This window comes from Trachurus japonicus, chromosome 8, assembly GCF_045865225.1.
Source record: "Trachurus japonicus isolate A0001 chromosome 8, Traja_1.0".
In the NCBI taxonomy this organism is placed as follows: Eukaryota; Metazoa; Chordata; class Actinopteri; order Carangiformes; family Carangidae; genus Trachurus; species Trachurus japonicus.
Genome location: NC_140914.1, coordinates 16,583,004 through 16,598,487, shown reverse-complemented (window position 1 = coordinate 16,598,487; position 15,484 = coordinate 16,583,004). Strand labels below are relative to the sequence as shown.

The 15,484-nt window shown below is 40.6% G+C and overlaps 3 protein-coding genes across 6 annotated transcripts in view; 2 read left to right on the top strand and 1 right to left on the bottom strand.

The window, feature by feature from the left end:
• Nucleotides 1-1,512, bottom strand: part of sun1b (Sad1 and UNC84 domain containing 1b) — a 39,552-nt gene extending 38,040 nt beyond the window's left edge. Inside the window, exon 1 of one of the 3 annotated variants that reach the window (XM_085784266.1) lies at nucleotides 1,214-1,512. The gene's annotated coding sequence lies outside the window, so the exon portion shown is untranslated. The remainder of the gene's footprint in view (nucleotides 1-1,213) is intronic. The other 2 variants (XM_085784270.1, XM_085784269.1) reach the window with 2 other exon arrangements.
• A 2,131-nt stretch (nucleotides 1,513-3,643) lies between these two features.
• Nucleotides 3,644-4,758, top strand: LOC146982962 (uncharacterized). Its single transcript, XM_085785412.1, has 5 exons — nucleotides 3,644-3,823; nucleotides 3,924-3,959; nucleotides 4,078-4,230; nucleotides 4,314-4,432; nucleotides 4,532-4,758. The coding sequence occupies exons 1-5, from the start codon at nucleotides 3,754-3,756 to the stop codon at nucleotides 4,652-4,654; spliced, it is 501 nt and encodes a 166-aa protein (XP_085641538.1). The 5' UTR covers nucleotides 3,644-3,753; the 3' UTR covers nucleotides 4,655-4,758.
• A 1,348-nt stretch (nucleotides 4,759-6,106) lies between these two features.
• Nucleotides 6,107-14,987, top strand: ccp110 (centriolar coiled-coil protein 110). 2 transcript variants are annotated; one of them, XM_085784260.1, is made up of 14 exons: nucleotides 6,107-6,286; nucleotides 7,034-7,244; nucleotides 8,107-8,235; nucleotides 9,015-10,221; nucleotides 10,396-10,517; nucleotides 11,173-11,350; nucleotides 11,908-12,017; nucleotides 12,655-12,771; nucleotides 12,882-12,983; nucleotides 13,063-13,179; nucleotides 13,300-13,373; nucleotides 13,485-13,550; nucleotides 13,701-13,760; nucleotides 14,083-14,987. In XM_085784260.1, the coding sequence occupies exons 2-14, from the start codon at nucleotides 7,080-7,082 to the stop codon at nucleotides 14,156-14,158; spliced, it is 2,523 nt and encodes an 840-aa protein (XP_085640386.1). In that variant the 5' UTR covers nucleotides 6,107-6,286; nucleotides 7,034-7,079; the 3' UTR covers nucleotides 14,159-14,987. The 2 variants fall into 2 exon arrangements, with proteins under 2 accessions (XP_085640386.1, XP_085640387.1); XM_085784261.1 differs by having other exon boundaries at nucleotides 6,112-6,286; nucleotides 7,073-7,244.
• The last annotated feature ends 497 nt before the right edge of the window (nucleotides 14,988-15,484 follow it).

Sequence of the window (15,484 nt, the reverse complement as noted above, 5' to 3'; positions counted from 1 at the left end):
TCCCTAATTTAACACCATGATGAAATGGGCAATTTTGCATCGTGTTAACTGTTACTTTAGACACTTTATACACTGGTGGAAATAACAATACTCATTTAGCCAATCAAGAGTTTCTGTTACTGTTATACTTGTGTGGTGTGCATAGACTGTAAAAGGTGGTGTGCAGCCAAATGGGCTTGAAACTGTTTGTATCAGATCTGAAGCTTGTCAGCACCAGGGACACTTCTTTGTAGCTGACCTCTGACCTCTCAGCAACTGGAGGAGGGATGTTTCTTCACAGGTATGAATCTGACTTCTACAATTGAACTGATGAGAGTAAATAAATAAATAGACGAGGCGCCATCTGCTGGGCACTAGATAGACTTGGACACAGTCTGATCCAATCCCACTGTGATCTGTGTGGACGTCAACGACGGCAGAAGGCGGGCGGGCTATTCCTGTGCCAAAGACTAAGCAATAGGATTGTTCGCACCAGCAGATTCAATAAAAAGCTTCACACATACACACACACACTGCCTCAACCTAGACAAGACACCTAACACAGCTTCCTTCATGCAGCTCATAAAGCCTTTGTATCTCAAGCAGCCAGGTCCTTGGACGTTGAGAAAACTATTTGTCCATGCATTTAAGACAGAGACTAATTAATTGCGTGAATGTATGCAAGACATACAGTCAGGTGCATGCGTCAGTCTAACGGATTTAAACAAAACAGGAAGAGTAGCATGGATGCCCTCTCCTATCTGATCTGGCGCACAAGGAAATAACCACCACAACAGGCAGGAGGTGTCAGTGTGCCCAGATAATAACCCTACACTTCTGATAAAGAGTGTAAATAATAGTGTGCTTTCCTTTCAAAATAAAGAGAGAAAGAAGGAAGTTAGGTTAGGTTAGAGGTGGAATAATTTCTTTGCTTGCTTGCTAATGCGACTGGAAAGCTAAGATCAATCTCAGGCTTTCCTTTCTCCAACTGTTTCCCTTATGTTCCTTACTGGGGTTTCTTATCAGTAAAACCTCTGCTGATAAGACTACGTCCTACTGCACAAAAAAAAAAATCCTTGAGACTATCATACGTGTTCAACGAAAAATACGGCATCACCGACCAAAAGTTTTAAGTCAGTATCAAAGGGGGAAATGGAGAAGCGTCGACCCTGTGCCTCTTCCAGCACATGTGAATTCAATTGACATAAAGTATCAATACGCTCAAACTACTCACGTGTTGACAATGGCTGCGGGTTTATTGAGGGTGAAGGCTGATAGCTGTCAGGGTTGGTTTCTCTAATCCAGTTGGTTGAAGCCTCACACACACACACAGTTTCACATTTACTTCCCTGAAAACTGGACCTTGCTCGCTCCAACTAACCGTTCGCCTTTTCCCGCACACGGTCATATTTTCCGTTGCGACCCCCAGCGTCACATGCGTCACTCCTTATATGGTAAAAATGACCATATAAGGGGGTCAGCTGGTAGGCCTTGAAACTGGCTTTCCATTATAAAACAGCATCGCTTAGTGGCTAGTGACTGAAACAGCAACTAACTGAATAAATGAATCTGAACAGTTTTTTTTTTTTTTTTTTTACTTTCTTTATTAACCCTCCTCCTCAAATTGACCCAATCTGTTCCTTTCCTCCATTCTTCCTTCTTTCCTTCCTTTCTCCCTTCATTCCACAATCCTTTTTCCTTTCCTTCATTTGTTCATTCTTTCCCTTTGTCCTTACTTCCTCTTCCTTCCTCTTTTGATCCATTTGACCTGATCTTTTCCCTACCTCCATCTTTCTTTCCATCCTTTTCCCCTTCCTTCTTTCTTCCCTTCTTCCTTCCTTCTTCTTCCTCCCTTGAATGAATCTATTCCCTCCCTCCCTCCATCTTTCTTTCCATAATTTTCCCCTTCCTTCTTTCCTCCCTTCTTTCCCCCTTCTTCTTCGTTCCTTGAACAAATATGTTCCCTCCCTCCATCTTTCTTTCCTTCCTTTTTCCCTTCCTTCTTTCCACAATCCGTTTTCCCTCCCTCCCTCCCTCTCTCCCTTCCTTTTTGACCCAGTCTGTTCCCTCCCTCCTTCTATCTTTCCTTCCTTTTTCACTTTGTTCTTCCTTCATTTCGTCCTTCCTTGACCCAGGAGGACAACAGGAGGGTTAAACATGTAAACATGAAGAACAAAACAATAACATACTCATTTCTGTCCATATGTGCAAATCAAATCACAGTGGAAGAAAAATCACACATTACATTGCATTACATAGGAAATCAAAATATTTTCTATAAAGGCTGAGTACCAGAGCCTATAGAGAGTATAAAAATTAATACATGAAATAAATAAAAGAAGTAATCAAAACGAAAAAAATAAATAAATAAATATAATACAAATAAAAGATACAAGGGGTTCATCACAATTGAAGCATTTCCATAAGTGTATACAGTTTCTTAGCTTGGGCATTATCTATTTTTTTCAGACAGCTTTGAAACAGAGAGAGCTCATTTTTAAGAGCCGACCATGAGGGGGAGGACTTAGCAAACCGACATTTATGTATGTAGTATTTTGTTGCTATATTATAAATAAATTATTTATTTTTGAGAATTACACCCATTTGAATATCTTCATAAGAGAAGAAATCGATTTCTATAGATTTGGAGGAAAGCAGATTGTGAAGATCCCTCCATACATTCTGAACCGCTCCACACCCATAAAATAAGTGCTCTGTAGTTTCAACATTTGTATTACATATATGACAATTCTCTACCTCACATTTAAATCTTTTCTTTATGAATTCATTAGAGGGATATATGTTATTTATTGTTTTGAAGTGAATTTCTTTATATTTAGGGGGAATTGGAAATTTTAAGAATTTAGTTCTAATGGTTGATATATCATATTTGTTATAGTCTTGAAGAATAAATGTACTTACAGTGTTTACAAAGTATTGTCTCAGAAATGTATTATTACACTTTTCATTCACAAGTTCTACAAATCTGAACAGTAAGAGCCTTGCAAAATGCTATAAAGGCTAACTAGCCTACTAGCTTACTTCAACTAAAAGAAAATGAAAAGAAGAAAGGGGTATTGAGCATGTCCCCTAACTTGTCAGACAAATCTACAATTTTCCTTTGATACATCCAACAAACTGTAGCCTACCAGCCAATCACTATACTTTACTCACTAAATTAGCCTACTGTTCCCTTTTGATCCCCTTTCTTTCTTTCTTTCTTTCTTTCTTTCTTTCTTTCTTTCTTTCTTTCTTTCTTTCTTTTTCTTCTTTTTTTTTGCACAAGAATCAATTCAGGGCACTTGGAGACGAAGCAGAATCAAATAGCCTATAGATATATTTTCAAAACTTAAATCTTAATCGCAGGGGCTAATGACCATGGAAACATTGGTCTTGCTTTTTAGTAGACATTGGTTTACACTAATTTATGTGTTATTGTGTTTTATGCCCCCTGTTTATTATTTTCCCTCCTAACACTATACTCTCTATGCTTGTGCCTTTTTATGTCTTTGTCAAGTCTTAGTAGAGATCACTGCTCCAAGACCAACAACAACTCTGAACAATATTCTTAGACAGAGAAAACCTGAAAAACTGGACACCTGCCATTTTTGGAATGACTGTGATGTGATCCTATTGTCTCTGAGATCACGTGACCACATTATGTGAAAGACAAGATGATTTAACTTGCGTGCAGTTCACTGTTCAGGCTACTTCTTTGTAGAGTGTGTAGAGTTGTCAGTTCACACTGTACCTGTTTGGTCACTGTCACAAACCATGAAAACCTTAATTTTTTTTATGTACATGTGCTACGTTCTTCCTGTGCAGCCTGGAGACATGAATCGCTGTAAGTAAATGTTTTATTTTGTTGTGATAACATTTGCAGTTTGGATTGTCTTGATTGCTGTTAGATTGGAGTTTTAGTTTGACTGCTTTCTTCTTCACAGACATCTATTGTGAGAGCTGTCTTACAGTGGCACAAGGTATGGTGGATAATGACTATTAGGATCACTTAGGTGGCACATGCTTTGACTTGGTAATTATATGTATGTATATATTTTTAATAACCCAATGTTTCTCATACAACTTACTGCCCTTCAGAGATTGAGAAAGCAATGGTAGAAGTCCCAGCCGAGAGCAGAGGGAAAGCAGCTAAGAAGCTCATCAGTACAAGGGTGTGTGAGAAACTTCGGTCCTACAAACATGACCAAATCTCCAACGACAAACTGGTGTCCTCCTGCACTCACTTGTTCGGTAAGCTCAGGATGAAATAGCAATATATTTACAGTTGTTTATTTTTCAACACAAGCATAATTTCTTCTAAAATTCTCATTCAGATTCTCACCATGACAAGTTCCAAGCAGCTTTGATGAATAAAGAACCAAAGAATCTGGACATTGTCCTGTGTTATGAACAGTCCACAGCTTGCGTGGGGGTGAAACGTATGTCTTTTAAGGTAGGCTATGGGTAAATTGGAGATAATGAAGGTTTAAACATTACCAATGTAATTTGAATAAACTGACCCCATGAGAACTAATTTTTGTTTTTGTGACAGGATTCCAAAACCACTTTCACTGAAAGTGACATTGACGCTCTGCTTCGGGACAACAAGGAAAATGTGCGCATTGCTAAGCCTACATATTCAGGTTCACCTGCACAGTCAAGAAATGAGTTGTGAAAACAGCAACTTTAATTTTGCCCTCTACTAAATGTATAGTGTCGTGTTATTGTATGTGCTGTATGTGTCATTATAATAAAGACATTGCTGAAAGATAGAGAAATGATTCATTGAAAATCCACTGGCCTGTTTTTCTGCACATGGCCTCAACATTTAGATGGTTTCAGACCCACTATGCAATTTTAAAATAGATCAACTTGTCAATAGAGACCCAGTCAGTTTGATATGGGTCATGACTCATGTAGAGTGACCTAATAGGGGTTTATGAAACAGAAATTCCCATAACAGTAAACTGACCTCTCTCTTGACTCCTTATTGACGTATACCAACAGTTGGCACTTCTGGCAATTTGATTTAACACATCTTTATGTTTCATGTTTCCACAGTGTGAAATGGTCTTATGAACTGTTCATTCTTTCCACAGTTTAAATGACAATTAATGGAAACAGAGAAATGATCATATAATTCATTCATAACACCTGTAGAGCACAAGATATGATCACAGACATACCCAAAGTGATAAAAAAAATGTATATGACCTGTTGTGTTACCCTCTCAGTGCTCTCTAACGGTCCCAAACATGCTCTGCCATCGTGGAAAAGTGGGCTGGAGTAGTAGGCTATATAAGGGGATTAGGATCTGTCATTTGTGAATATTGGAATACTTGTAATTCACAATATCAGCACATGGGTGTAGAACTAGAAGTTACTAAAAGCGGCCACAAGAGACTTGAATCACCACTTCATTCTGCACAATTCTTAAATTAATTTTTAGTTTATCAGCAAGACTGGAGCCATGTGCATGTGAAATCCAAGAACACTATAATGCAAGGTCCCATGAGATTTAATCTGTGATTTAGCATTTAAGTATAATTTAGCATTTAAGTATAATAGTGGTTCATAAAAACGTAATGCAGCGGTGGTAAACAAGTGTTTATGAATGACTCTTCCTGTAAGCACTAAAAGCTGCTTTATAATTAGGACATTGTAAAACAAAGTAGTTTTAAAAGAAGTTGGTAAATATTGTATATTCGTTATTTTATATTTGTTTTTTTTTTGTTTTTGTTTTTTGTTTTTTACAGGTGAATACCATAGACTGTATAAAGGGTGAATACATATAAACGTAAAGAGATACATTCGATACATTTAAAATGAGGTGATTTGAGATGGAAATGGTCATTTCGTTCCATTTTTCTTTCCATTTCATCCTTTACTCTCCTCTCTAGTTTCCTTGCAATCATATTTCCGCCATGCGTGGTCACAGCAATCTACGAAAACATTCTCTAGAGTCTAAAACATTCTAGAATCATTTACACAATTATTGCGAGTGTATGGAATTTGGAATTGTGGGAATTTGGAATGGAATCTTCTCGAGAAGGGAACTTGAAGAGGTCGCGTGGAACGTATTGGAACGTGGCCCGCGTGCTGTTGCTAGGAGGCGCTGTTGGAGCCCCGGAAGAGTTGAAAGTGATGGTGATGGCAGCGGCGGTGGGCTCCCCGAGATTGAGAGGAAGAATTTAAATGTCCCCGTTATTACCGACACTTTGTTATCTTTTTACATGTTTATCGGTGTCTAAAAACACTCGCCGAGGGGATAAAGAAAAGAAGACATCCCTTTATATCCACTGTGAAGGTAAGAAAATGGCAACGAGTAATACACACGTTTTTCTAACTGTCATTCCGCCAAGGCACATCTGTAGCTACGAAAATGTCTGTCTTCAAAAAAAAAAAAGAGAAGCCGTAAAATGAAGTGCTGCATGTGATGAACTGTCGAAATCGCCGGTGTAAAGCTTGTTCTGTTAGAGGCGGGCACGAAAAGAAAATGATTCCCACCTTTACTGTGCTGTCACTAAGCTATAATGAATCAGTGTGGGGTAGCTGCTGTGATGGGGCGACTGCAGAGTAGACCATGGGTTGTATTGGCAGCATCGAGGACAATTAAACCCTTAGCGAGGAATGGTAAATGTCTGCTCTATGGAGACAGTAGCTATCGTTTCATGTTTTAATTTGATGCATACAACATCTGGGCACATGTGGGCTAACGCCCTGGGTGACACGACCTATCTCTACAGGGTATTATACCATCCATTTACTAATAGATATTTCAGAAATAGAAACTGTATTGATTGGACACATTTCCATGGGATGCGGAAATGGATGTCAGTCACCAGCAATGTCTGATGGAGAGGAATGGCAGGAATGTGATGAGTGTGATAAAAACACTTAGGGCAGACAGAGCCTCTTTTGTTGGAGGCGATTTGTCCTGCTCTTCTACCCAGTCTCTTTCCTCTAGTGATCCACACCCAGTGTGTCCTAAGCTCTCCTGTTCACTGACTTGTGGATGTCCATCTAATGCCACACTCTCCGTCTAATTTAACAGCTGGGTGACGAGGCTACATGGTGTGTGTTTCCTATTCAGAGAGTGGATGTGTGGGTGTCCGGAGATGGAAAGCTACGAGGAGTTCTGCCTGCGGAGTTTGGCCATACTGCAGGAGGAGGGGAAATACAAGAAGATGACATGTGAGCCACTGTGTTCCCTGAAGGCTTGCTCTGTCATCCGCTTTCATGGGAGAGGTGTGCTTTCACCACTGGTAAGGACGAAATGCATCTGAACTTATTCTGAAAGCCAAGGACAACCGAAGATAGAGCTAAACCACTCACTCTCCAAAAATAGACAGAGGCCATACAGGCTAATGGGTCTTTTTAAAAGGCTCTGAGCTGGCAAACCCCATAAACAAAGATTTGCTTTGCTTTTAGATGATAAAATGTTCAGTTGGTTTAACTATCAAGTCTAGTCTATAAGTATGCTGACATGACTATGTAAGAACTAAGAAATGAGAAGGATGTTATGTATATCTCAGCCATAAAACACAGACGCACACAGAGATCCGTATTTAAATGGGGTGAATTCGATGAAAGTAGCATTTAAGGAAAAACACATTTCTCTGTGAGACCTGCATAATATCTCTTGAACTCCTCAGCTGACTTGTCCCAATTAGATCAGCAGTTGGCATCAGACAGAGAGAGGAGATAATTGATGACGAGAAACATCGAGGTTGTTTGATGTTAGTCAGGTGAATCCACCTCCTGGTAACTGCTGACAAAATTAGTTTTCAGGAATAGCGAAGTTGTGAGGGGAGCAGTGTGAGGCCTGTGGAGCCGCTCTGTGAGTGGAAGATGTCTTTCCGACTCAAACAAAGTAAACACAAACATGGAATAAAGATAAGATAAGACAAGAATTTCTTTATTCACCCTCAGAGGGAAATCCATCAATGTGACTGTGTTATCAGCAACCAAGAATAATTCACAAATAATCCTGATTTGATATGTTTTGTGTATTGGAAACCACATCATAAAGAGTTCTTGACTAGTGATATTGCTTGGGTGAGAAATTGGATTAATTGTAGTTCTAGTGGTATAAGTTTTTGAAAGAGTGTGTGTTTTTTTTTCCAGTTAAATGCAGAGCAGCGCAAGGAGATGTGTGGCCACAGACAGAGGGCGGTCCAGCAGGAGATGGACAGACAGAACCAGCAGAGGAACAAGCTTTTGGCCCGTGTTCAGGACATACTAGATCAAGCTCAGGTCAGTAGCACAGTATGATTGTGCTCACAAGCCTGGTTAGGATCTGATCCAGGAAGATTGCATCTTTTTTTAAATGAATGTTATGCTGGAGAGGCGTATGGTGTTCATTCAAGAAGTGAAAACAATAGCAAAATCAGTCCATTCCAAAGAAAAAGTAATGGCAGTTGGATTTTAATAGTTCTATTCAGAGAAGAAAAATGTTTTGCCACTTTATTTTTCATAAGCAGACATCATCTAAAATTTTCAATCATGAAATAGGTCTGTGTGTCAGTCTCAGAAACTGAATTACAGTCTGTCCCAGAGTCTCTAGTGACGTTTGCAGACTTGAATACAGGTTGTCTGACTCAACGCTTTCTCCGGTGGGCTGTGCTATTTTTACCTAATGGTAGCTCTATTTTGTCACATCAGCAGCCAAAGCAATATTGTCCACTTGCAAATCAACTTCAGTGATGCAATTCCAGGTATTTGAATAAATATGTCATGGCTCTTATTGTCTGTAGTAACAAGCAAAACTCAAGGATGGATATGTGTTTTTACAGAAAAATCAGCATCAACAACAACGAGACTGATCAATGGATTCAGATGTTGGGATCGATATCAGCGACTTTTTCAGTTTAGATAACTGACATTTAGTTGGCAGAGAACACTTGTCTGTCTTTTCTTGTTTTAACTGTTTGTAGCTCACTGTGCAATGAATGAACTACTTTAAACCTGTGCTATTCTGATAAAATAAGAAAGTAATAACACCATCGATTTTGTTTTATTGACTCATTGCATAGAAAGTACCAACTGAGGAGGTTGACAAGCTGCCAGTTTCTAAGTCTTCGACAGTCAGCGGCTACACCTTGGTCACTGACTCACCTCGATTTCCCAGAGATGCTGGATTTCCGACAAATGATAAGCCGGTCGCTGCATGCTCCGAGACCCCCAACCTCAATGGCTACAAGACAGCGGAGGAAGTGAAGGTAAAGAGAGAAGAGAAGAGTGAGGAGGAAGAGGAGGAGGAGGAGGAGGAGGACATTAGTTTGGACAGCCTTCTGAAGAAATCAAGAGAGTATGTGAAGAGAGAGCAGAGTCAGCAGGGGTCAAAAGTTGTCCACACAGTCCCCCAGACGGAGACTGTCTCAGACAAGGAGAATAAGAGCTGCAGTCCTGTGAGAGACACAGGGGTTGAGTTTGGATTCAGCCTGCATCACAGTCCTGTTGGTGCACCACAGACCCAGGTCCAGCACCAGACTCTGTATGAGCCCAGTCTCCAACAGCCTGGCTGCCTCTCACCTAGTCTACCAGACCAGTACGCTCGTCTTCCAAGTCCAGAGTCCAGCATTAGTCCCTGTGCACGGAGACGCAGGCCACGCCCAGTTTCCACAGGTAACATCCATTTTTCATTTCCCATCGGACCAGCGGACCTTATTCCCCGCAGCCCAGGAAGGTCAGGGGAAGGTGCTAGCGTGACAGATTGGGGAGAAGCTCTTACAGGGGCTTCCAGGTTCTCCAATCACTGGGGCTCAGTGGGTGGTGAAGGTGCTGGTTGCAGCGGAAGCAGAAGTAGCAATCGTCGATCCAGCCACTGTGGTACCAGTCCAGTGCGCGAGGCCTGTAGCCCCATTAATGCCCCGGTGCCCAGCCCAGTGGGACACCACGACCACGTGGCTGCAGGATTTCGCCGGCGCTGCCACACCCTGGACAGCCAGTTGAATACTTACCCCCCTGGAGCTGAGCACATAGACCGCAGCCAGGAAAGAGTCCCTCGTTTCATGGCAGGAGTTACATGGATGGCTCCAAGTCGGCGCATCCCCGCAGCCCCCTTAAACCAGTCATATGAGGTAGAAAACCCCTCATCCTGTCTACTGAGGCCCTGTGTGACCCCTGACTTGGCTCAGGTCTCGCTCAGGTTGGAGCCTGATGATCCTCAGAATCCAAACAGTGGAAGGATCACACCGACATTTCTGAGAAACGCACCTGAAACACAGTCCAGCAAGACAGGTGAGACTCTCACACTGTAGCCGCTAAAATATACAGAGTTCAATTTTATCATTGCCACTGAAAACCACTGTTTCTCTTACTGCAGCATTAATGTGAAACATTGTGTGGCAGAGGTTTAGAAAGTGATGAAACCATGTAAAATGTACAACTTTACGTGTTTGTTCACATCATCAGAGGAGACCCAGAGACGAGCACAAGCTCTAGAGGACATGCAAAGGCGTCTGGAGGAGGAGCACGCCTTGCAGATGTCACTGCTTCTGGCTGAGCAGGAGAAAGAGCAACAGCGCCTCCGTCTGGTTAGTATCAAGAACCACAGTATCAACATCTATTTTACACAGAAGCAGAGAGCAAAACATTTTAATTTTGGGCAGTTTAAAAAAAAAAAAAAAAAAAATCTGTTTCTCACAGACTGTGATTAAAGCAGAAGTAAGCGGAATATTTGTGTTAATATAAGTCTTAAATAGTTATATCTTCTGACAGCAATCACTTATATAGAGTGTTTGGTCTGAAACACGGGTCTGTCAGTCACTCTGCTCTGCTCTGAGCCGAGGAGAAAACGTTCCTTGTATCCTACAACCTTTATCCAATAAGGAGAGAGAACGGTATAAAGGGCCGGTCCTCTCTGTGTGTGCAGCCAAGGGATGCGCATGAATGTGGTGACATAGGGACGAGGGCGGGGACTGCTAACTCCATCGGCTGACAAGAAGTTTTCGAGAACGACCGGATCGCTTACTTCTGCTTTAAAGCAACATCAAATTTACTAAATTTACTTGTGTATTCAAAGTGTGCATTACGTCTGTTTGGCTTTTTTGTTTCCAAATCACTATTAAAATTTATATAATTTCACACATCGTATGATTTAAAAAAAAAGTTTTATTGTAAACATTTATAGAATAAAAAAATATTTTCATGCATCTGTGTGTGTGTGTACACCTGTGTGTATGTGTTTAGGAGCTGGATGAGGCTGAGAGAAGGCTGAAGGAGCAGGGGTGTGTGCGGCCCCTGAGTGGAGATGCTTGTGGGTGGAAGCGTAGGTCTGTAGGTGACAGCTGTTCTGCTGTGAGCCCCTCCTGCCCAGGACTGAGCCCCGCCCAAACACCATCTGAACGATCACCTGGACACAGCATAGGTAACTCTTCACCAACATCACTTATCACTGTATTAGAGGACAGTGGTGACAAATGACTGCATAAAATGATAATTAAATTATTTTGAAGGCATTTAGCAATTAACAGTTTACCGTAAACCTTATCAGAGCATAGCAAAGGTTAACAAAATACTGTCAACAGCAGGACTTTAGCACTCTGATATATGCCACTGCCTAACTATGCCAAATTAAGAAAATACATATAAAGAATGAATTGACTGTGTTGCAGTACTGTAGATAAATAATGTGGTGAAGGTGAACGTTTCATTTTCATTACCACAACTGCAGCCATCCACAAATATCAATACAGAGTGTTAGTAGTTTTGGGCTGAAGACTGAAACCAGAAAACAACTTTTGTCATCATCCAAGACTCAAAAAGACAGTGTTCTATTTTACATTTGTTTTTACTTTACTTTTTTACCCTTTTCCATTTGTAAAAGATAATTAAACGTCACTCATGTCATTATCTGAGCAACACAGCAGTAACAACTAAAGAGCTCTGTATGTTTCAGTTGAAATGATCTGTTACTTTTGCCAGGTTTTCCCAGTCCTGTCAGTTCCAGTGTGTGCTCTCCCTCTGTCCAGCCTCCAGTTTACCTGTGGGGGCCCAACTGGGCAGCTAGCAAACCTCGAGCAAGGCTTAGTCTGGTGGGTATGTCCAAGAACACAAGAGTGAGTGAGTGTGTGTGTGTCTATGCAAAATCCTGACCATGTAGCACATTTCAAAGTGGCTTTACAGTAGTGACACTGCTATTTTTTGCAAGATGTGTGAGCCGGGCCCTGCTGCCTACCAGAGTGTCTGACAGAGATAGATTTTCCTCTTTTAGTGAGCTACTAAACACTAATATCACATCCATTAAACCCTCGACAAAGAACCATACACTGTTGGTGAATGAAAAGTTTCATTCACTGTAGCAGTAAAGTCCAAATTAATGCAAATGTGGCATACTTAATCAATCAATCAGCATGACAATACAAACAAACAACTGTAAAATGCAGTTGTCCTCAATATGCATGCTTATTGTTTCAAGTAATCCTTTTTTTTTACATTGTCATATCTATATTGCCATGAACTGTGGGTGATATTCCATGGAAAGTTTGGTGAATTTGGCAAACCAAGTTGGCTTTCTGTGCCCCCTGTTCATGAATAGTGGACATGGGTACCCCAAGGACATATTGACTCTGTAACTGTCTTTATACAATGGATTAAATTCAAATTTTTCATACCTTTCTTTCTTTCTGTCCTCACATTCCCATCATCCTGCATCCTTGCTGCGATTCCCAGGTTCTCACACCAGAGCAGCAGAGGGCGTTCTGTCGAATTGGCGCCATCACTCGTGGCTTCCTCACACGCCGTCTTCTCAAAACAGAGAAAGTCAAACACATGCGCCAGACTATTTTGGTGAGCTTACACTGTTACCTGCACACAAACAACTTCACAAAAAGCCACTTAAACGCCACTTAAACTACATGTTTCTGAATGTGTGCTGCATATACTGTATGTGTGTGTAGGACACACAGGAGTTCATCCGTTCATTCCAGACTGAGGCTCCGCAGAAGAAATGCATTCTTTCAGCACAAGATCTCTCCCTGCAGGAGAGAGTGAGAGCCCAGGTATGAGTGTGTAGTTACTGTCAGCTGACAGCAGAGGTCAATCTTTCTCTCTATTTATATGAATGCTCTTGTCCCTCAGTTACGTGCAGCTCTTTATGACATCCATGACATCTTCTTTGAGATGCCTCTGGGCGATCGATTAGCGTTGCTGCAGCAGGACAGGGAGCTGCGTGTAGAGAGGAAGCTGCGAGACATGGTAAATAGAAAATACAGGCCAATAATAAATCACATAGCCACATTTAATCAGAAGAAGATTACATTTGTTGGTTGTTTTTAAAGGAAGTTCATGCAAATTTTCAATATTCTGTTCCTGCAGGAGAAAACAAAGAGCTACAAAGAAAGAGTGGTTCTGTCCGCGGCCACACAGAGGTCTCTGGACAGGAAGAAGAGGTAAAACAGGAAGGAGGAACTTTGCCTTCCATAGCGTTTGGGATCTTTTAGATCTTAATGTTTTGAAATACAGCGATCCACAGTGTTTTTTATTTGATGTAATTTCTTCAGGGTTGGTGAATCCCCTGCGCAGGCTAGGAAGATGCAGCAGAAGCCAAAGAGCCCTACGACCAACAGGTGCCAAACACAGCTGTGATATTTTGTTTGTACTGTTTTGTTTTTCCCTGTAATATTTTCTGTCTGTGTGCTGTATACATGTGTATTGCTGGTTTCATTGTCCCCCTAAAATCACTTGTCTAAATATATTCTTGCTTTTTCCTTTCACAGAGTCCTGAAGCCGAGCCAAGGCCAAAACTCTCCTGCCCCAGGGCAGCTGAACCGCCAGGGGTGAGTTTACTTCCTGTCTCAGACTCAGCATGTTTACTCTTGGACCTTTATCCTAGAATTGCAAATTGCCTTATTTTGCTCTCATAAGGCACAACTGTGATTTATTACTTTTTTGGGGAAACATTCTGCACTCCATGATTGATAAAATGTTGATCGGCTTGCTGGGTTGTTGTATTAAACTTTACATACGCTCAATTTCCTACTTGCACACAGTCAAGGTATATGATTTTTAAGCAAACATGTCTATCTCCTCATGCTAAAGGCAGCGGAGTACTGCAGCTTTGACTAACTGTTTCCAAACTAACAAACTGTTTTCTCACAGGAGCTGGTACAGAAAGACCCCGGAGGAGAGGGTGAAGCGCTCAGACAGCCTGAAAAAGCAGCACTCTCTGGGTTAACAGGTGACTCAACATCTCCTGACCTGTGAACTTGAATTTTTAGTCTTTTAATACCAACACTGCACCACTGAAACTCCAGTAAGCGCTGCTAACTCTTTGATGTTCTTTAACCTACCTTATTGGAACTGAAATGATTGTATACACTATCACAATGCCATCATTTTAACTGTTGTAGCGATAGTTTTTAGTGTCGACACATGTAGCTGGACCACTTGATGAGCGAGCAGACACATTTTACATTTTTTGAAACAATGAAAATAGGTATCTGTATGTAAATGCAGTCTAGAAGACGGTCAGAGCTAAAGGGAAATAAGTTTTAACTATTTATCTGTGCCTAAGAACTTTGCCTTTGCTATGTAATATTTCAGCATGCCTATATTCACTAACTGTCCCCATAAACTTCTAGTGCTTATAAGTGAATTTCATGCTGACGCTCACTAATGTAGTTTAAAAGTAAAGAATTTATTTATTTGATGTATTTTTTGTCTAAGGGCTTCGAGAACCAATGTGTGCTTTGTTTTTTTTATTTAATGGTCCTGAGTTTACACTATGAGACATTTCAGTGTGTTTCAGCACTTGGCAATGCCTGAGAATTTAAATTGTTTGTGCACACACTAGTGCATTGTTACATTAACGTAGCTTCACATAAGAGGTGATGCACAGTGGTCTTTCACTGTCGAGTTTTTCTAGGAAGTAGAAATAAATTCTTATATGAAATGCATGCCAAAGTCTGCAAAGATTTTCCCACAAAGCAAATCCTGGAGATAAGGGTTAGACTCAAGAACATTAATGTGAACAAATGATCAAACCACATTTTAATAAATTGGTAGACAGTATACTTCTGTGTCAGTTGTATTGAGTGTGTTGATGTTATTCACTGACATTGCTGTGCTTGTTTGTTATAGTTTTTTTTTTTGTTGTTTTTATTTAAAATGCCACCTTGCCATGTTTTCTATGACTGGAATAAATTGTGCAATTATTTAAACTTCCTTGATTCTGATTGATGATGATATTAGGCTGCAAGTGGAGTGACTCCAGTATCACTCCTATGTATTAGGTAGAGACAAGAGCCAGCTGTCCACATGCACACATTTACTACTGACTTCCTATAAAAGGAAAACTTAAATCTCATCTGTCCTTCCAGCCCTTTAAAATATAATGTTTCATGTACAGTATACTGTTAGGATTCACATGTCAAATTGTATTAACTATATCAACTATTTGATACTGTAGTACAATAGACAAAAAACATGGCAATTTCTACAGGGATGTCATTAATGTAAAACCAGTGCCTTGACATATTTTGACTTCCTGAAATCAATTATC